This window comes from Protomyctophum parallelum (genome assembly GCF_964188405.1).
Source record: "Protomyctophum parallelum genome assembly, chromosome: 10".
Taxonomy (NCBI): domain Eukaryota; kingdom Metazoa; phylum Chordata; class Actinopteri; order Myctophiformes; family Myctophidae; genus Protomyctophum; species Protomyctophum parallelum.
The window spans coordinates 44,471,834-44,494,610 of record NC_139704.1 but is presented as its reverse complement, the minus strand read 5'-3'; the positions used below and the strand labels follow the sequence as shown (position 1 = coordinate 44,494,610).

The window sequence follows — 22,777 nt, the reverse complement described above, 5'->3', positions numbered from 1 at the left end:
TGGTTGCAAAAGAGGTGAAGTGGCCCTTTAACCCATTCTGACCGGGCACCCATTTTGGTGTTGGCATCATGTTATGCTTTAGCTATTGAAAAATAGCAGATCTACAAGCTCATATCGCGCCACCGAGTGGCGCGATACGAGCTTGTAGGTCTGCTATTTTTTGAAAAAAATCAAAGAACGACTGACATTTTTTTAGAATCTGATCTCAGGTCAGAATGGGGTTAATCAGACCAGTGTCTGTCCAGTGGAAACCTCGTATGAATCTGATCTCAGGTCAGAATGGGTTAACTAATGAGGGAATGGACCCATAACGGTTATGTTCCGTTGGCTGAGTGGGTGGCGCTGTGTGCATATTTATCTGCCCCATTTGCCTTGTTATAAATGAATACCTTGGCCTACTCGACGGGGGCACCCAAGTTATGCCCTGGATACCCAGAAACACAGACGGATAGACAGATGGAGAAAAGAAAGTCTGACATTCTTACTCTTATTTTGTTTCTGCCTACTAAGTGACATTTGGCTAAGAGCCAGTATTCTTACTAAAGGAGAAAAAAAAAAGATAACTAATTTATTGTTACTTACGGTACTGTACATGAGCTCATTTTACTATGAGCCACTGCCAAATGTATGCCGTTCTGAGGCATTTTTTTGGGTGGCTCCAACAACCCTTTGTGGGAAATGAAATGCCGATGAGATGTATCTCCTTTTTCAGAAATAAAACATTTCCTAGTTAAAATTCATCATGAACGGCTTCACCTGGAGTTCAGACAGAGACTCCCATTCCACAAACCATAATATAAAACTAACAAAAGCAATCGTGATCATCATAGTAATGAATATATCTGTTAATAATAACTGAGTTTTTATGAGTTTATATGGCCCAGAGGACTTTTGAAGTCACCCTTTATGTAGCCTCGGTACCAGGCTTTTATCGTCGGCGCAAACAATGAAAGCCTGGAGGAACGCATTGGGCGACTGGGCGTCACTCCAAATGATGTGACGTAGCGCCGCACTGGGGGGGAGAGGAGGGGGCGGGGGTGATTGATTGACAGATCGGTGAGATCCAATCAGGGCGTGCACAAATCTCTGCCGCAACCCGGCCGCCCCTCTAGACCAGAAACACATTAGCCCAGGCTAACCTTTATGCAAAAGTGAAAGCATAAGTCATTTTGCTAATATTGATACACACAGTCTCATTGCATTAGCCCATTTTGGGCGGGGACCCCTTTTGGTGTTGGCATTATGTTATGCTTTAGCTATTGAAAAATAGCAGATCTACAAGCTCATATGAGCTTGTTGTAGGTCTGCTATTCTTTGAAAAATCGAAGAACCACTGACATAGAAACAGCTTTTTCAGAAAACTGTCAGGATGTAGAAGACATTTTTTTTAATCTGATCTCAGGTCAAAATGGGTTAGTTCAGCACTCGTGCTTCATGCTGCTCAACTTATAAATATGTTCTTTACCGTAAGCAGATGATAAAGGTGCTCAACCACCAATACATCAGAGATCCTCTAACAGCCAGCAGTGTGTGCCAATGTCCCATTCCCTCATTATCCCATTCTGACCTGAGATCAGATTCTAAAAATGTCTATTACATCCTGACAGTTTAATTATTAACCCATTCTGACCTGAGATCAGATTCTAAAAGTGTCTTTGATTTTTCAAAAATAGCAGACCTACAAGCTCGTATCGCGCTACTCGGTGGCGCGATATGAGCTTGTAGATCTGCTATTTTTCAATAGCCAAAATGGGTGCCCGGTCAGAATGGGTTATTCTTTCCATATAAACTCGACACAGGAGTGTACAGTATGCATTCCCATTATCCCACGGCCAGCGATGTGCATTCATTTCATATTTACTGGATGAGTTCATTCCACATCAATTGGCTCAACCAAGTAACCGGACAGAAAGTTTCCAAGCTTTGTATGCGCTCCGGGATGCACTCATGTGGTCCCGATTTACGATTTGTTTTCCTAGTGCGTCAGTAAAATGTTTAATTAGTCCTCTTATTCTACTCTGTTGCCTCCGTAAATCTATATTATTGAGGAATGTTAGAAGTTCACTGGCGCTTCCGCCTCGCTTCTGCATTTTGAGATCTGGCATAAATTGAGCTGTCTTATAATTGCCCTGACGAAGAAGTCGAGTGCAAATCTTTTGTTAGTTCAAAGTTGGCAAGATGAACAAACGCATTTACATCAAAGACAAAATATATAGTTTTATTTTCGATCTAATGACTGTGTCCGGGGTCCGGCTGTGCCAGGCTTATTTCTGTAGAAGTCAGATAGCAGCTATAGTCAGGGAATATTATCAGAATTAATGTCAAATCTGGGAATACATTTCTTACCGAGGATTTTCTTCACCAATGTGTTTGTTAAAGGTTTTATGACATTCATTTTCATTTATTTTTCTTTTTCTTTTTTCTTTTAGGTTTTATGACCTCAATTACACCCAAAAAACCTGAACTTTGAACATTCAGTGGATTTTCTGTGGTCTGAAGTTTTCTTTGGGGTTTGGAAGCCTTTTGAGCTACAATGAAAACAGGCAACACAGTGAAAACAGTGACATCTGCTGGCACATCCCATTGACATATATGGGATTTGCAGGATCTTACATCACTTACTGCCGGCAAATCAGAGCACCTGTTTGAGCCAGAAAACCCCAGATCACAGAAAATCTACTGAATGTTAAAAGTTCATGTTTTTTGGGTGCAATTGAGATTAGAAAACCTAAAAAAAATAAGAACAATTCCAAAACCTTTTTTTTAATGTCACAATCCCTTTAAGGTGTCCACTAACATATCCCACATTGGTTTCTATTCAACCACCCTAGGTGAATTTTTGACAGCTGCTGAAATTTGGGGTACCATCAACGGGAGACTGAGGGAGACCCACACACTGCCACACACTGGTTCAAGAGCCTTTCATTTAACACATTCTGACCTGAGATCAGATTCATACGAGGTTTCCAGTGGACACACACTGGTCTGATTAAACCCATTCTGACCTGAGATCAGATTCTAAAAAATGTCAGTCGTTCTTCGATTTTTCAAAAATAGCAGACCTACAAGCTCGTATCGCGCCACTCGGTGGCGCGATATGAGCTTGTAGATCTGCTATTTTTAAATAGCTAAAGCATGACATGATGCTGACACCAAAATGGGTGCCCGTTCAGAATGGGTTAATGTCCACAATATGCAACGTTTCCGTCCTTCGACCTTCCTTGCCTTATATTGGTTGTTGATGGTACCCCAACTTTCAACAGCTGTCAAACATTCGCCTAGGGTGGTTGAATAGAAACCAATGTGGGGTAGGGTAGATACCCTCACAAAAACATGCCGTAATCCTGGTCTCTAAAACTACCTCCCCCTGGCCAGCCGGGGCGCCTGATGGAGGGGAAAGGAACTGGTCGGAATAACGTGTCCCTTCCACGCGCTACGTCCGGCCGGGGAAATTCCCCTCTGTCAGGTGAAAAGAAGCAGCTTGGACTCCTCATGCATAGAAGGAGGCATGAGGTCAGTCCGCTGCCCCCCCAGGTTGGCAGAGGAAGTGTAGCACCCAGGATTACATTAGATAATTGGCACTGGGTGAAAAGAAAACCGGGTTACAAAATCGTGGGATAAAAATTTAGAGTAAAAAAAAAAAAGAAACCAATGTGGGATATGCTAGTAGACACCTTTACAAACACATTGGTGAAGACAATTCTTGGTAAGAACTTTATTCACAGATTATACTAGTATTATGTAGTCTACAACATTTCTACTGAAAAAAATAGAATCTAATTAATTTAATCACATACCCTAGCATCCCTGTTCTGTGGTGAGCGTTTGGCAAAAATAGCAGATCTATACAAGCTCACAACAACGCATCACATTTGCAAGTGTTGCAAGTTGCAACACGTTGTGAGCTTGTACTGTAGATCAGCTATTTCTGGTGAAGAGATTTACTGTAGTATGTAGACTGTAGTGGGGGAGACAGGGAGCTTTGGGGGTCCCCGGTCAACTAAGTACTGTATGTACAGTAGCGTTTAACCCATTCTGACCTGAGATCAGATTCACACGAGGTTTCCACTGGACACACACTGGTCTGATTAAACCCATTCTGACCTGAGATCAGATTAAAAAAATGTCAGTCGTTCTTCGATTTTTCAAAAATAGCAGACCTACAAGCTCGTAGCGCGCCACTCGGTGGCGCGCTACGAGCTTGTAGATCTGCTATTTTTCAATAGCTAAAGCATAACATGATGCTGACACCAAAATGGGTTCCCGTTCAGAATGGATTAAGTGGTTAACTATTCCATCCCTATTTAAGTCTGGCTCTGAAAAGTAAATTTGAATAGATGAGTTAAAAAGGGAACTGGGGATTAGTTAATGAGTCCATCGTTATCCTGAATCCCGCCCAGTCCCCCAAAATGGTCACATTCCCCCCCCCTAATAGCCGTGTTCTCACGTTAACCGGATTTCAAGGCGCTTTTATGTCAAGACAAGTTTAAGTTCTTAACCCATTCTGAACGGGCACCCATTTTGGTGTTAGCATCATGTTATGCTTTAGCTATTGAAAAATAGCAGATCTACAAGCTCATATCGCGCCACCGAGTGGCGCGATACGAGCTTGTAGGTCTGCTATTTTTTGAAAAATCGAAGAGCGACTGACATTTTTAGAATCTGATCTCAGGTCAGAACGGGTTCGTCAGACCAGCGTGTGTCCGGCGGAAACCTCGTATGAATCTGATCTCAGGTCAGAATGGGTTAGAGAATGGCATTGATTTGATGTACGGCAGGGGGGCAAATACAGACCCCTGGGGGGACCCCAGGTCAGCAAAGTATATAGGGATTTGAAGTGGTTTAAGCATTACACCCAAGTACTAACGTGTGCACTTTTTGCATTAAATCCCTGCTGTGTAGACTTAGCTCCTCTGAGCTGCAGGCAGCCTTTGGCTTGTTCATTCATATTTCATAGTATTTCAAGCAGTAGATTGAAAACGTGTTTATTTCAGTATAATTAATTAGGATATCACAGTTTTTTTATTTTTTATCGTATAGCACATGAGGGGTGCCCAAAAGGTAGATTGCGATCTACCAGTAGACCACAAAGGCTACAGTGCAGGTAGATCACATTAGCCTGGTTAATAAACCAGACCGAATCAGCCGTTGGCAGTGCGATATTAGTCTGGTTTATTAACCAGGCTAAGATCACATGACATGTGCCTAAGGAATATTTAATTGAAATAGTGGCATCTGCCACTTGAATTAAGGTGACTTGATTGACATCAAAAGGGTCAGCTTAAACCCACAATAGCAATAGGCATATTTTGGGTTATAGGCCTATTTTGTTTTCAAGAGTGTACAAAAACATTGGTAGCATTACAAATTAATACAACAAACCCCTACCTGTTCCATTTCTCCCGCTCTATTTCGCATTCCGAGTGCATTTGTCTTATTATGTAACGCCAGCTCCGGTTTTCCAAAGCCAAAGATACATATTTAACCCATTCTGAACGGGCACCCATTTTGGTGTTGGCATCATGTTATGCTTTAGCTATTGAAAAATAGCAGATCTACAAGCTCATATCGCGCCACCGAGTGGCGCGATACGAGCTTGTAGATCTGCTATTTTTGAAAAATCGAAGACACTTTTAGAATCTGATCTCAGGTCAGAATGGGTTAATAATGAAACTGTCAGGATGTAATAGACATTTTTAGAATCTGATCTCAGGTCAGAATGGGTTAAACTATTTTCAGCGATGGTTTAATAGTTTTTTTTTTGGTGGGTAGATCTTGTTGAGCTGGTCATTTTGAAAGTAGCTCTCAAGTCCAAAAAGTGTGGGCATCCTTGGTTTCAATAATATGCAGAACAGGAGCTGCATCAGGTGACTTTCTGTGTGTTCCTGTCTCCATTAAATGTCTTTCTTTTGCCTCTCCACAGCCATGTATTCCATCATCCTCCTGTGCGTCTTCCTCTGGATCCCGTTTGTTTATTTCTACTATGAAGAGAGAGATGATGACGGCGTCAACAGATGTTCGGTGAGACTATATCTTTTCTTCATATATTGGTATTCCAGACGGAATGGCTTTGCCATGAACACCAGGGTCATGTTTTCACATTCCAGTTGACTGTGCCTATACAGTTTGAAAAAGGAACAAACACCCTGCATGTTTCCCCTGAATAAAAGTTGGTCACTGCATTTGAAGACAGTGTGCGGGTGTTTGTTCCTTTTTCATTTTTGGGCACCGTACTCTCTCCTACGCACCTGTCGCCTGTAGGTCTGCAAAAGCCTTTGCTTTTCATTGCCTATCCAATTTAACCCATTCTGACCTGAGATCAGATTCTAAAAGTGTCTTTGATTTTTCAAAAATAGCAGACCTACAAGCTCGTATCGCGCCACTCGGTGGCGCGATATGAGCTTGTAGATCTGCTATTTTTCAATAGCTAAAGCATAACATGATGCTAACACCAAAATGGGTTCCCGTTCAGAATGGGTTAAATTCATTTTTTCCCTCCTCACAGGCTCGCACGATCATATTTAACCATTATTTTAAACTGTTAAAAAATAGCAGATATACAAGAGTGCCGCTGTATGACCTTGTAGATCTGCTATTTTTTTTAAAGATTTTTTTAAAAGAATGTGTGCAAATCTTTGAATATACATTATTTCGCAGCAAATATTTCTAAATCAAACATTTGCTTCTGGGGGACCCCTGGAACAACATATTTTCAGATGGGGGTCCACGGACAAATACTGATCATCCTGGGGGTCCTTGACAATGAAAACGTTGAACCTGAACAGCAATGTTCTTTTTTTCTTCACCCATTTGGTATAATTTAATCATGAGGGACAAAAGGAGACGTGGGCGATGCAGAGAAATCTACAGTAGGATTATGAGGTGTTTTGCCAGGTTTAGTAACATCTGTCTTACTTAGGGCCCTTGAGGAGAAATGGTGAAATGCTGCCTAGTCCATTACACCTGCATAATGTCTAAATCCATATGGAATATATTGATACAGCCATTAATGCAGCACTGCTCTATTAGCCCATTCTGAACGGGAACCCACTTTGGTGTTAGCATCATGTTATGCTTTAGCTATTGAAAAATAGCAGATCTACAAGCTCATATCGCGCCACCGAGTGGCGCGATATGAGCTTGTAGATCTGCTATTTTTTGAAAAATCGAAGAACGACTGACATTTTTTTAGAATCTGATCTCAGGTCAGAATGGGTTAATCAAACCAGTGTGTGTCCGGCGGAAACCTCGTATGAATCTGATCTCGGGTCAGAATGGGTTATGGAATGTTACACAATCCAAATGCAATGTTGGGCCTTTAGAGGCCTACAGAATGTTCTCTGTTTGGAACCCTTTCACAGACAAACCTTACAGGTAGTGCTGGTATATCCCATTCTGACCTGAGATCAGATTCATACGAGGTTTCCACTGGACACACACTGGTCTGATTAACCCATTCTGACCTGAGATCAGATTCTAAAAATGTCAGTCGTTCTTCGATTTTTTTTTTAAATAGCAGACCTACAAGCTCGTATCGCGCCACTCGGTGGCGCGATATGAGCTTGTAGATCTGCTATTTTTCAATAGCTAAAGCATGACATGATGCTAACACCAAAATGGGTGCCCGTTCAGAATGGGATATTTTCATTTTTCACACACACAAAAAAAAAGGTAACAATGGCTGAAGAATAATAATAAAACAAGGTCAGTAATGACATTTTTGTGAAACTTTTTTCAGAAACCAAAAAAATCTTAAAACCTTGTACCGTTCGTTCCGTATCCTCCTTATTGCTGATATTTCAGATGCCAGTCTTCAGAGGGGCCTCTATAGTGGAAGATGTAGCGATTATATGCCGCAGGAGGAGGTTTTTTTTTATTTCCTCCCTCCTCCTTGCCGTGTGTTAGTTTTAGAGCTGACAGAAGCACTTTCTCTCCAAGGCAGAGAATTCTTTTGAATCGGTCAATTCAAAGCACTGCGAATAGCAGTTTGGGAATGAGGAGCTATCTCTGCCCTGTCAAAGTCACTCTAAAAACCACAGCTCTCACCCCCCCCCCCCCCCCCCCCCCCCCCCCTACCCCTTTGTCCTTTCACTAAAATGGAATGCCGTTCCTTCGCTCACACAATGAGTAATTACGTTTGACTTGGGTCGTTTAATTTCTTCTTTCTTTTACAGCAGGTGAGAAACGCTCTGAAGTACACCTTCGGGTTTGTCCTGGTCTGTGCGGTGCTGCTGCTGATTGGGTGAGTGAGTGAGACATCAACGAAGGAATTACCTCGGGGTGCAAAGAGTTAATCAATCTTTGAATCTAGTCGATTAAAGGCCTATTCATAGTCTGGATTTTCGGTGGTGAGGTGACCACCGCTCCGGTGGTGAGGTGACCACCGGAGCTGAAATAATGTTGAGTATAAACGCAGAGAAGGGCTGGAGCGGTGGCGGGGGTTTGCTCTTCACCGCGGCTCGTGACGTCATGTTGTAGTTCGGTGGTCACCTCAGTGACGTCATGTTGTAGTTCGGTGGTCACCTCAGTGACGTCATGTTGTAGTTCGGTGGTCACCTCAGTGACGTCATGTTGTAGTTCGGTCGTCACCTCAGTGACGTCATGTTGTAGTTCGGTCGTCACCTCAGTGACGTCATGTTGTAGTTCGGTGGTCACCTCAGTGACGTCATGTTGTAGTTCGGTGGTCACCTCAGTGACGTCATGTTGTAGTTTGGTGGTCACCTCAGTGACGTCATGTTGTAGTTCGGTGGTTACCTCAGTGACGTCATGTTGTAGTTCGGTGGTCACCTCAGTGACGTCATGTTGTAGTTCGGTGGTCACCTCAGTGACGTCATGTTGTAGTTCGGTGGTCACCTCAGTGACGTCATGTTGTAGTTCGGTGGTCACCTCAGTGACGTCATGTTGTAGTTTGGTGGTCACCTCAGTGACGTCATGTTGTAGTTCGGTGGTCACCTCAGTGACGTCATGTTGTAGTTCGGTGGTCACCTAACCACTGAAAATCTAGACTACCGGTATGTATGAGCCTTTAGGTAGGCCCGTGTCATTATAGGTGATTTCAAAAACATAAAAAGGTACATAGTGAAAATAGCTGATGTACAAGCTCACAACGCATCGTACCACGATTCGTTCTCAGCTTGTAGATCTGCTATTTTCACTATTTTTTTGCATTGCCACTGTTGTCAGACCAAGACAAAGTATGGCTTGAGGGGTTAATAGTTTTGTTAAGACATAAATAAATATAATATGTAAAAAAAAAAACACCCTTCTCGATTATTTGATTAATCAAAAAAAATGGTGGCACTCGACACAAAAGTATCATCAGGGAACTAACATAACATAATTGATTTTTAACTGATCTTCATCTTGATGTAAGCATTTTAGTTTCCTCTCCAATCTGAAACCACTCATCCAGAAAATTGGAACATACACTAGGCTTTGACAAACTAAACTTCCTGGGTTATGTTGGCATCATGTCGTGCTTTAGCTATTGGAAAAATAGCAGATCTACAAGCTCGTAGCGCGCCACCGAGTGGCGCGCTACGAGCTTGTAGGTCTGCTATTTTTGGAAAAATCGAAGAACGACTGACGTATAGAAGACATTTTTAGAATCTGATCTCGGGTCAGAATGGAGAACTAGTGTCAGGATGTAGAAGACATTTTTTTAATCTGATCTCAGGTCAGAATGGGTTAACTGTATTGACCATACAGACAGTGTGTTGTACGTCCAGCATGATGTCTAACCCATTCTGACCGGGCACCCATTTTGGTGTCAGCATCATGTTATGCTTTAGCTATTTAAAAATAGCAGATCTACAAGCTCATATCGCGCCACCGAGTGGCGCGATACGAGCTTGTAGGTCTGCTATTTTTGAAAAATCGAAGAACGACTGACATTTCTTAGAATCTGATCTCAGGTCAGAATGGGTTCATCAGACCAGTGTGTGTCCAGTGGGAAACCTCGTATGAATCTGATCTCAGGTCAGAATGGGCTAAATCTATAGCGATGCGTCGTCTCTCATCCATGTCCCGTTCGTCTGCCACAGTTTATAGTGTTTGTGTTCCGTTCGTCTGCCCCGTTTATAGTGTTGGTGTTCAACAGCAGCAGCACAACATAAACATAATGGATTTCTATAGCAGCCGTGACGGAAACATGCTCGGAGGTCAGGCTGTACAGTTTAATGTGCGCCCTCCACCATTAACCCACTTTGGGACGGGAACCCCTGTTGGTGTTTTAAGCATTATGTCATGCTTTAGCTATTGAAAAATAGCAGATCTACAAGCTCATACGAGCTTGTGTAGGTCTGCTATTTTTGAAATGTCGTGAAAATGTGGCGCAAATCTTTGAATATATATATTCTTTCAGAGCGAACGTTTTTAACTCAAATCTTTGCTTCTGAGGGGTTCCTGGAACAACATATTTTCAGATGGGCGGTCGGTCGGTGCCAATTTACATATCATTTTTGGGGTTCTTGACATGAAATATGGAGCAACATCGATACAGAAACATCTTTCAGAAAACTGTCAGAATTCGAAGACATTTAAAGAAAATCGACGTCAGGCCTAAATGGGTTAAACCCATTCTGCGCGGGAAGTTCGGGAACCCCTTTTGGTGTTAGCATCATGTCATGCTTTAGCTATTGAAAAATAGCAGATCTACAAGCTCATAGCGCGCCACCGAGTGGCGCGCTAAGAGCTTGTAGGTCTGCTATTTTTGAATAATCGAAGAACGACTGACATTTTTAGAATCTGATCTCAGGTCAGAATGGGTTCATCAGACCAGTGTGTGTCCAGTGGAAAACCTCGTATGAATCTGATCTCAGGTCAGAATGGATTAAATGCAGGCGGTGGGATGCCTGGTTGGTGAAAGCGTACGTAGGACACATGCCTATATACAGTTCACAGGTTGAAGTTGGAACATTGGCACTCTACAGACAAGTAATTTAGTGTGTGTGTCTGTGTGTGTGTGTGTTTTTTTTACCTGGTGGACTGGACCTATTGTATAGTTTTGTTCTGGGGAGAATTGTGCCCTTGATCCTTTGATTTTCAGTAACATGATAGCTTTTATCCAGCACTGCTTCCTTTATAACCTGGAGACAAAAGAGTGCCGGGGCTGTATCTTGACTGCTGATTCAATGGGCCTGCTTGGTGGTAAGATAGAGCTTTTGTGTGCACTCTTCTTCTACCTGGCAAGACAAGGCCTATAAAAGTCTTTAACCCATTCTGACCTGAGATCAGATTCTAAAAATGTCTTCTACATCCTGACAGTTTTCTGAAAAAGCTATGTTTCTATGTCAGTCGTTCTTCGATTTTTTTCAAAAATAGCAGACCTACAAGCTCGTAGCGCGCCACTCGGTGGCGCGCTATGAGCTTGTAGATCTGCTATTTTTCAATAGCTAAAGCATAACATAATGCTAATACCAAAAGGGGTTCCCGCCCAAAATGGCTTAAAGCAATGTTTGGTACTTTGGTAGAAATCGAAAAAGAGAAAGATCCACTCACCAAATGGCTCTCTTAAAAGGACCTATTAGAGTGACATTTCGAGCAACAAGGCTGAAAGTAATTTCAGTCACACACAGAAAATTGCCATGTTTTTTGTCCCATTTCAAATTTATAAGCAAATTGCAAACAGTGGATCTCATTATTTAACACATTATAATAGGCTTATTCATTTTCGCAGGCCACATAAATACAGCATGCAAAAGGTGCATAAATAAAATGACGTATATGATGTATACAGCTGTAGTCACAGTGATACTCAAACTGGACTCATTCTCATTTATTAGAGGTCTCTCTGCCTGTAGTATTTATCAAAACATGTCTCAAAATTCCACTCGTGTAGCACACTATAAACAAATGCAAACAAAGTCATTTCTTTCGGTGTGTCTGTATTATATAGCAGATTTGTTACGTACTGATTTTGGTGACCACATTGCTCTGGTGACTCCTTTGCCACCATTAGGCCAAAATGTCCACTTGCACAAATGCTATTCTCAAATAAATGACTGGCTGACTTGCTGTAGAATTTAGAATTCAGAAAGGATGGACTGTAGGGATTTCGGTGACCCCATGGCCTTCTCTCTTAAGTTTAGAGCCACCGTTAGGCTGCACCTTTCCACTTGCACACAAGCTCTCTCAGAACGCAGTGAGCAGATTGAAGTGAAACTTGCTGAGCATACCATTCTTTTTTTTTTTTTTTTTTTAGATATTTTTTTGCGGCTTACGCCTTTTATTGATTTTTGAAGGGACAGACAGTAGGCTGACAGGAAACGGGAGAGAGATGGGGGGATGACATGCAGTAAAGGCCGTGTCGGGTCCGGGAGTCGAACCCGCGGCACACTGCGACTGGATTACCAGTCCGGTGCCCAGACCGTTACGCTACGGCCTGGGCCGAGCATACCATTCTTGCTCCTTGGAAAGACCAATCCTCTTAATATTTGAGCGATCGGATCCCACTGTTCCTTTAGCACCACCGATCAGGTCAAAAATATCAACATCATCGCAACACAAGACATCACATTATCTATGAAGCATAATATCCCAGGATGTTTTTTTTTTTTAATGTCTTCACATTACATCTCGACCAGAGTTAACGCCATGGTAGCAGCCGAGCTACAGCAGTAGCTGAGGGCGCCTTTAGCGCCACGCTTGGCTTAAATACCCCTGAAGCCCTGGTGTTCATCGTGGGTGACAGCTGCAGTCTCTAGGGTGTTCTGTGGCTGCCCTCTTTCTCCTTTCATGAACCTGCACCCCCCCCCCCCCACACACCCCCCCCAATCCAATCACACAGGAGGATGATGATCTGCAGCTGCCGGGCAGGTGCAGGCCTGGCATGGCACCAGGGCCAGATGGCATCCCAGTTAACCCATTCTGACCTGAGATCAGATTCATACGAGGTTTTCCACTGGACACACACTGGTCTGATGAACCCATTCTGACCTGAGATCAGATTCTAAAAATGTCAGTCGTTCTTCGATTTTTTTCAAAATAGCAGACCTACAAGCTCATATCGCGCCACTCGGTGGCGCGATATGAGCTTGTAGATCTGCTATTTTTAAATAGCTAAAGCATGACATGATGCTGACACCAAAATGGGTGCCCGCCGGTCAGAATGGGTTAAGGTGCTGAAGTTTTGTTCCATATGGAGGTCTCTCATGTCCTAGTATATCAGTCCTACAGGACGGACACACTATTGACCGACCGCTATTCATTAAATAAGCATGGAAAAAAAGGAAAAAAAAACCTTACACACTTCACACCTTCCTGCCAGCCGCCGTCGGACCACAGATGGCTCACCGGCGGTTTGCCTACAGGGCCAAAACGAGGGCCGACATCTGGAAATCTCCATGGAAACATCATCACTATAGTCTCTTCTTAGTTGACTTTGTTGACTGCCGTCGACATTCAAAACGCCTTCCTTCACTCCTCCTCCTCCACTAGACCAGTGATTTTCAAAGTGGAGACCAGGGCAGGACCCTCAGGGGGGGTCGAAATACACCCTTACAGGTCTGTAACTCTGAGTTACAGGGATCCACGTGTGATTCCGACGGAGCACAGACAATATTGATTGATTGATTGAAATATCTATTAACAGTTTGCAGAATTTACAGTACATTTCAAGCACAAATCAATACAAAGACTGTTAACTGTGAGTGGACGACCCAATTAAGCATTACACTTGTTTACAACAGGGTCCACATTGTTCAATTCATCAAAACATTTAGAGACATACAAATAGACATTTCTATGTAGCTAAAGAACAGAACAGGAATTCATCATATAGGAAGCAAAAAGGGAAAAGATACATGTACAGTGAGGGGAGATGGGGGGGGGGGGGGGATTCAGATTTTACAGAGGCCAGTTTCGAATTGCAGCCGTCCGTAGGTGCCTTTGAGAGCGGTTTTGAAGGAGTCAAGGGATTCACATGTCTTAATGACTGTTGGTAGGGCGTTCCACATTTTGGTGCATAGGAGCGAAAATAATTTATAGGGTCTCATCACCAACACTGAAGCTGCTCAGATTGAGTGAGTTGATTGATTGAATTCTTTCTTAGACAGAATGCAAAACAGTCAAACACTTGGTCTAAAATGTATGTAATTCAATGCATGACATACATGACATGAAAAATAACAATTCAATATCATCACAAAATCTGAAGCACAGAAGAAGAAAACAGAAGGGGTCTAAGGTCTAAGGCAGAAGTGATCATTTCCTCTCCCTTTGGCCTTGGAGTCAGGATGGGGTTGTGTCCTCAGCTCCTTCTCAGTCTACACTCATACAGAAATAACTCTACCAGCCCCTCAACCACGCGCACACACACACACGCACACACACACGCACGCACACAGCACGCACACGTGCACACGCACACACCACATGAAACTGCTATTCTTGGACTACACAATGACCGACCATAACTCTGTCACTGCCTTTCAGATCTCCATTTCTCACGTCCCACAATGCAGTGCAGTGATAATGACCACTTGCAGCGGAACGTGGAGTAAACAAAATAACAACATCAACGTCATTAGCACATCAAACACACAAATAACACTGGACACATTTCAAGATGACAAGATTCAGGATTGTTTATTTGCCACTCACTACCGCAAAACGTTGGTGTGTGACGCGCTCAGACTGCTAAAAAGAAAGGAGTAGAAATATGTACAGTATGTACGTAATTGCAATTCCGTATATATTTACGTATTTCTGTAAGACTGAGTAGCCTTGACAGTTTTTTCACTGGAGGGCGCTGTTCGCCAACTTATGGCGAACAGCCATAAGTTTCCATGATTCTCGTGAGCCTTCGGAAACATATCCTCATGCACACGCATAGGAGCCAGTTTTTCCAATTCTATGACATCCGTGCACGTCATTTAAGAGCACCCTATGCTAAATATTCCGATTTTTCAAAGTAAAAGGTGAAAAGAAACGCTATAAATCCAGGCACAGAGAGAGTTTAGAAAGACGGTGATGTCTTGAGCTTTGAGACGACTCGGACACTTGCCGGTCTGCGTCGGCACAAACGGTCCATCGCTGGATGTGAAGTTGCCTCCCCACTTCCGTTCTGTCTTCACAGTCGTGCAAATGTATAGATAGATAGAATACTTTATTGGCAGTTTAAGAAAATTACAGAAATTGACATCATTTTTTTTAAACGCCAAATGGACTTAGACACAAAAAAGCCTTTGCTTGTTTCCATTGTGGTCCACTTTGAAACATGAAACTATACACATACATACTGTACAGACAAAAACAACCATGGAACATATAATAAATAATCCTTATATATAAGGCTGGGAGCTATATACATAGGACAAGAGGTACCCTGAGAGAATAGTCCTGAGCATGGGAGATGGGCTATCCAGGGTCGGAAGCTAACTATGACCAGGGAGTGTGTAGATGGAGCCATGATTTCAGGTCTTTCCTAAATATTGCAATAGAATTTAGGGATTTCAGGGCTGTAGGGAGTGCATTCCACAGAGTAGTGGCTGCGTAGAAAAAAGCATTTTTTTCCCATGAGTGTCCTGAAACTGGGGGGAACTAGATCATAAGGACTTCCTCTGGTTGAGTACCTGTGAGCATCCCTCACTCTGGGCAGGTAGCCCAGCAGGTACTCTGGAACAGAGGCACCTAGGATCTTGAAGACCGGAGTATCTTAATAGAAAACATCATCTATGCAAAAACAAAAACACAAAGTGTAAAGATATATTTTAAAATATATTTTCGTGAAGGGAAATGCCAGATTCCTCGCTTGGATTTCAGGAGGTGTAGTTCCAGTTCCAGACTCCAGGCCGACACCAGGCCTCCTGGGAGGAGCTAGTCCCGTACCAGACAGATTGACCCTGTCAGGAGGATGCTCTGACAATTAAAATATCTTGGATTCACTGTGGAAGAGAGAATTAGTTTTGGATCAAAAACATCACTTTCTTATTCTTAAACAATCGCAGGAAAATGTGTTCTGCAAACGACCCCCACCTCCTGGTTATGGCTATATAAAACAATTCAACCCATCCTCTTGTACCATTTGCCATCCTCCTTTAACCCATTCTGAACGGGCACCCATTTTGGTGTCAGCATCATGTTGTGCTTTAGCTATTTAAAAATAGCAGATCTACAAGCTCATATCGCGCCACCGAGTGGCGCGATACGAGCTTGTAGGTCTGCTATTTTTGAAAAATCGAAGAACGACTGACATTTTTAGAATCTGATCTCTGGTCAGAATGGGTTCATCAGACCAGTGTGTGTCCAGTGGAAACCTCGTATGAATCTGATCTCAGGTCAGAATGGGTTAACGCTGCAATCTTCCAACAAAAACAACCTCAACGGCATCACACGTGCTGCCTCTAAAATGACCTCCGTCGCTGCCTATACATCCACACTCTGAATGACATGAATGACGGAGCCATCACGAGCCAAATATGACACTGATCACCCCCTCAATCATCACTTCACATTACTGCCATCTGGACGGAGATACAGGAAATGTATGAGAATGGATGAGAGCTCATACTTCAGCAGGATTTTTTTGTCCTCTCCTTCTGCCATTGCAGCCTTGGAAACAAAACTGACAATATTGTGTGCTGGGAATTGGATGTATGAATGTATATCCATGTGTTGTCTATAATCGGTGGTGGAAGAAGTACTCATTACTTATCCCATTCTGACCTGAGATCAGATTCTATAAACGTCTTCTACTTCCTGACAGTTTTCTGAAAAAGCTATGTTTGCTATGTCAGTCGTTTTTCGATTTTTCAAAAATAGCAGACCTACAAGCTCGTATCGCGCCACTCGGTGGCGCGATATGAGCTTGTAGATCTGCTATTTTTAAATAGCTAAAGCATAACATGATGCTGACACCAAAATGGGTTCCCGTACAGAATGGGTTATTGTTGTTGTCGGGCAGAATCCTCCTATCTCCTATTCTAACTATGTTTTGTGTTTTTTTTCGTAATGTTACGTCCTACTTTATCACACTGTGTCAGTGCAGTGTCACACAAAAGTATGAAAAGATTCATAATACAAGCTCGAAATGCGTCTTGGTTTTGAGCTTGTAGCAAAAAAAAAAAATCCATTGAATTCAAGTATCATTTTTTTGACAGTGGTTTCCATATTATATCAATTAAGTATTGATTGATTGAATGCTTTATTAGTCAGAAACATAAACGGTATACATAGTCAAACACCTGGGGTATAATTATCAATACCACAATGTTAGACATTTTTTAATTTTTCAAAAATAGCAGACCTACAAGCTCGTAGCGCGCCACCGAGTGGCGCGCTACGAGCTTGTAGATCTGCTATTTTTTAATAGGCACTTATATATTTTTATTTTCAAGCTCACAACACGTAAAGTATGTAATTTCATGTTTACCATGTTTAACCCATTCTGACCTGAGATCAGATTCATACGAGGTTTCCACTGGACACACACTGGGCTGATTAACCTGAGATCAGATTAAAGATCAGATTTAAAAAAATGTCAGTCGTTCTTCGATTTAAAAAAAAATAGCAGACCTACAAGCTCGTATCGCGCCACTCGGTGGCGCGATATGAGCTTGTAGATCTGCTATTTTTAAATAGCTAAAGCATAACATGATGCTAACACCAAAATGGGTGCCCGTTCAGAATGGGATAAAACATGAAAAGAAGGTGTTTGAATACCCAATCTGATCACTTGCAAATAACAGTAAAGAACAAATCAGATTAGCATGCAGTCTGAATAAAGCTTCAGTTTATTTATTTAAGCAAATTGGTTTGGCCGTCTTCCATTACCATGCTCTTGAACTCACACACACACACACACACACACACACACACACACACACACACACACACACACACCACACACACACACACACACACACACGTCTGGACAGACCTAGAGGACATTGATCACATTACAATTTATTCATTAGTCATGAATCAATCATTAATCCATCACTCAGTTTGAAAGACGTGTGTTGATGAATGTTTTGTTTGTCTGAAATAAACGAATGGCCAACATCACTTTGTTTGATGAATAATGTCTGAAGCCATTATCATGCTTTCATAACACATGTGCTTCTGTCTATTGTGCTATTCATTTATTCTGTTAGAACAGACTTTCTTTTTAACGCATTCTGACCTGAGATCAGATTCTGACCTGAGATCAGATTCTAAAAATGTCAGTCGCTCTTCGATTTTTCAAAAATAGCAGACCTACAAGCTCGTATCGCACCACTCGGTGGCGCGATATGAGCTTGTAGATCTGCTATTTTTAAATAGCTAAAGCATAACATGATGCCGACACCGAAATGGGTGCCCGGTCAGAATGGGTTAATATATAACAAAAACAATGTCCACTACTGTAGCTAAATATATAACTTCCTCTGCCAAGTCAGTTAGTTTCCAATATTTAAGTGTAGGCCTATCACCTATGATTTAACCAAAGGAAAACAAAAGCCTTGTCTTTGAGCCTCATGCTCTCAAAAGTGGGGCTAAACCACTTTAGTGTGTGTGTGTGTGTGTGTGTGTGTGTGTGTGTGTGTGTGTGTGTGTGACTGTGTGTGTGTGTGTGTGTGTGTGTGTGTGTGTGTGTGACTGTGTGACTGTGTGTGTGTGTGGTCGGTCTAAAAGCCTTGTCTCTCAAAAATGAGGCTAAACCTTTTAAAATTGAAAATCATATGAAACTGTGACTAGACTCTGTGAAGCAGGTTGCATGGCAATCCACCCAATGCATTTTGTGATATCTTTAGTGAAAGTGTAAATTGTAGCCTAATGGTGGCACTATGGAGAAAGCGCTGTTCGTTAGGGTCACCCTATCGTCCTATAGCCCAGGGGCTCAGGGTCACCCTATCGTCCTATAGCCCAGGGCTCAGGGTCACCCTATCGTCCTATAGCCCAGGGGGTCATGGTCACCCTATCGTCCTATAGCCCAGGGGGTCTTAGGGTCACCCTGTCGTCCTATAGCCCAGGGGCTCATGGAGTCAATCATGATAGTGGACTAAGCTTGACTGTTGATTCTGGTAACCGAGAATAATTACTATTTTTATTTTCAGATCTGGAATTTGGAAAACTTAGAGAGGCTTATTATTGTATGTGTAGCAGCTGGTGCTCATTAAAATAAATGCAATCTGCTCAGAAAATGCCAGTTATCTGTCCACTATAACATAAACGTCAAACAAACATCCTAGATTGTATTCCTACTAAAAACATAATTTTAATCTTTTTTTCAGGGCCTTTGTTCCACTTGAACCTACGTCAAGTAACAACTCCACTCAATGGGAGAAAGTACACGAGTTCTTTGAGGAGCTTGGGAGTGGCCGTGAGTATTATCTCCTTCATTGGTTCATTTTAATGTTTAAAGGGATTGTGACATTAAAAAAAAAGGTTTTGGAATTGTTCTTATTTTTTTTAGGTTTTCTAATCTCAATTGCACCCAAAAAACATGAACTTTTAACATTCAGTAGATTTTCTGTGATCTGGGGTTTTCTGGCTCAAACAGGTGCTCTGATTTGCCGGCAGTAAGTGATGTAAGACCCTGCAAATCCCATATATGTCAATGGGATTTGCCAGCAGATGTCACTGTTTTCACTAGGGATGTTGAAAAAAGTTGAAAATCGACTCGATTTTCGACTCATGCCTCCCGCGACTCAAAACGTATGAGTCGAAAAATCGTTTTTATTTGTATTATATTTTTTTTATAATGTAAAATGTTATAAACGTTGCCGTTTCAAATGTTTTCCAAATGGGAGAAGTACGTGTTTGTCTGTGTGACACTGCTGTGCTGCGCCTGTCAGTGGCTCGTCACATGCAAATTAACTTTGAGCAGAGCGCTGTGGCTCTGAGTTTGAGAATAGACCCCATCGTCCAAGGGTGTGTGTGTGTGTGTTTGGTGGGGGGTGGTATCTTAGCAACACTGAATGATCTGTCCCATTGGTCGTGTGCTCGTATCATGAGCCAATGGCTGCAGCTCTGCTTCCCAGACCCAGACCCAGGTTCACATCTCATATACAGTCTACACATGCCGTAAAGTGAACTGACAGCCACAGGTCTGCTACCATATTAGCAGCGGTGAGCGCTCTTCTCTCGTGAAGAAAGCAGGACAGAGTTGTCAAATAAATCCCGCCGTCATTCATACTGTATTTATTCTCCGACCCGACATTAAAATACGGAACAACGTGCGTTCATTACGGGGCTCGTGACAGGCTGCAGACACTTGAGAGTTGGGACTACTAGCAGATAGCACCGCTGCTCCTTTACAAAATAAAGTTTATTTTTTATTATTGGGATTTGATCATTGATGCAAATTCTAAACATATGGATGCAGCTGCAGAAGTTGTGTTGCTTAAAGGAATGCATAGTTGCGTTCTCCTCAACTGCTGCGCAGCAACAACAAAAATATAAAAAATAATGAAAAAAAAAAAGTCGTTCGACACGTCGATTTTCGGCCTCGATTCGTCGATTGGCCAAATATGAGTCGTTTGGCATCCCTAGTTTTCACTGTGTTGCCTGTTTTCATTGTAGCTCAAATAGGCCGTGTTGGGACCCATGAAAAAGTGCTTAGAAAATGAGTTTCGTTCCCATGTCAAGCGAACTACGCATTCAATGCATTTTTTCATAGATAATACCCTTCTAGACTTTGGGTTAAAAGTTCTACTCATAATATCCTGCTGTTTTTTTTTTAAAGCCATAAATGTATAAACAGTGTATAACCAAAAAACGAAAATCTTGTGCTGCTGTTTTTGCTTGTAAAATGTGTTTTTGGCAACACAAAATCTTTCTCAAATGTCAAATGCATATTCTTAACATCTGAAACAAGTATTGGTGCCTTTAGTTTACTCATATGTGAATTTAGATCATGTAATGTAGCATATTTCTTAAAGAATATGCTTCAACTTAAGTGTTTGCCACACAGTACAATGAAACCTACACAGTAAATTGTGCCAAGAGCTTATGTTTCATACCCGTTTCAACCTACTGTGTAATGAAAGGTAGAAAAGAAAATCAGGTCACCTTGGACCAAAATGGCAGAAAATCTATCCAAATGTTACCACGCCCCCTAAATTGCAATAATGCAAAAAAATGCACAAGACTAAAAATTAGGTACTAGAGGTCAGAATGATTACAACATAATTGTATGACACATTTATTTATTTACAAGTACCGCAAAGTGTCACAGCATCTGTCATTTGTACACCCCCCCCCCCCCCCCCTGCCAAGGAAATATATGAAAATACAAAATAGCATACAAATGCCTCACAATAAAACCTTCTGTTGGCTGTGTAAGTAGTCTGTGCTGTTTGCATTTATGCATTGCATTTAAATGGATGTAGGTAGTGTGGCAATTCTTTAACATCTTAATAATTCTTGAACAAAACAAGTAGTAGGCCTACATGGTAACATGTTGGCTTACTCATCCCTATCACTTTCATCAGTCATCATCCCATGTACCTCTTTCTTCTGTTTCTTTTGACACATTTTCACAGTCCTGGCAGTGACATAAATCAGTGCAAGACAGTTTTGCAGACATACATGAACATCTTTCAGTCTCACATTTGCTTTTTTTTTTACAATTACAGTGGACTACCTGCAACACACTATCAGGGGCAGGATTTCTAGTCATCCATTGTACTGTTAACTCCCCATCCTCCATGACCCATCCACTGCCAATGGGTGAAGGAGCACACATCCTACTAGTCAGAGAACGTCTCATCACTGCTGCTTGGTAGTTTGCCCTTTTGCAATGTTGGTGGAGAGCATCACTTGTTGGGGGAATGGACAGTTCTGGCAAAGCTGATGATGCCGTACAGAATGATTTGTACCTTGTATCATTCACGTTTTTGGCAGATGATTGGCCATACAGGTAGCACACATATTTGCTCAGTGTGTTGAAAGTTGACTGGTCAAGGTTAAAACTGCTGCCAAGATGAACCTGCTTGGCTTACCTCAGTTGACTCAAAGAATGCCAAAGAGGTAACCTAAAAGTTCCTCAGACAGATTGAGGCGCAGCTTCCTCAGTGTAAGCAGAAGTCTCTGAGTATCACTAAGTGACTGTTTTGCAGGAGGTGGTAAACTTGGTGACACAAAATTGAACAACAACATGAAAGTCCTGTGAAGAATTTCATTTTGCTGTCATCAAATTCTGAAGGATCAAGAGTACGATGTTTCAACTCACTTTCTAATTTGTTGACTTTATCCCTAAGTGATTGACATTCAGCATTTAAAGATTTAATCTGTTCATGTAATGAGGCAATGTCATTTTGTGTTTCCTCTGTCTGGACCCCAATGCCTGGGACTTCAACAACAGTCTGTACCTCTGCTGTACTTCGATCAGTGATGGAGGTGAAACCAAATAACCTTGGCACGTAGTCAGGATGTAGAGGATCATCACTCTTTTCCCCTTAAATAACAAAAACAACAAAAACATTTACTAGAAATATGATATTAATTTGTTTACATATATGGGGTGTTTTCACATATGTCCTGTTTCAGACATCAGCCTCAAAACAAACTCATCCGGGACGGGGCTGCCAAATCATTGTGAGATTATTTTTTTACATTAACCACTGGAACAATAGCATCCCTATTCTGGAGGGAACATTTGCAGAAAATAGCAGATCTACAAGCTCACAACATTGTTGGTGTAGAGCAGGGGTAGGCAGCTTTAACCACGGGTGCTAAGGGTGACCACTGGCACACACTGGCAATGCCAGTGTCTCACTCTAATGCCAGTCTGGCATTAGAGTGAGAGAGGATTAGCCTGCATGTCTGTAACTGTGTACAAATGGAACCAATG

General features: G+C 42.1%; 1 protein-coding gene across 1 annotated transcript in view; it reads left to right on the top strand.

Moving 5' to 3' along the window:
* The window catches only part of lmbrd1 (LMBR1 domain containing 1), a 185,032-nt gene that overhangs the window by 57,356 nt on the left and 104,899 nt on the right, over positions 1–22,777 (top strand). Inside the window, exons 4-6 of the mRNA XM_083775213.1 lie at positions 5,924–6,021; positions 8,175–8,242; positions 19,215–19,303. Coding sequence (XP_083631339.1) covers positions 5,924–6,021; positions 8,175–8,242; positions 19,215–19,303 — 255 coding nt within the window. The remainder of the gene's footprint in view (positions 1–5,923; positions 6,022–8,174; positions 8,243–19,214; positions 19,304–22,777) is intronic.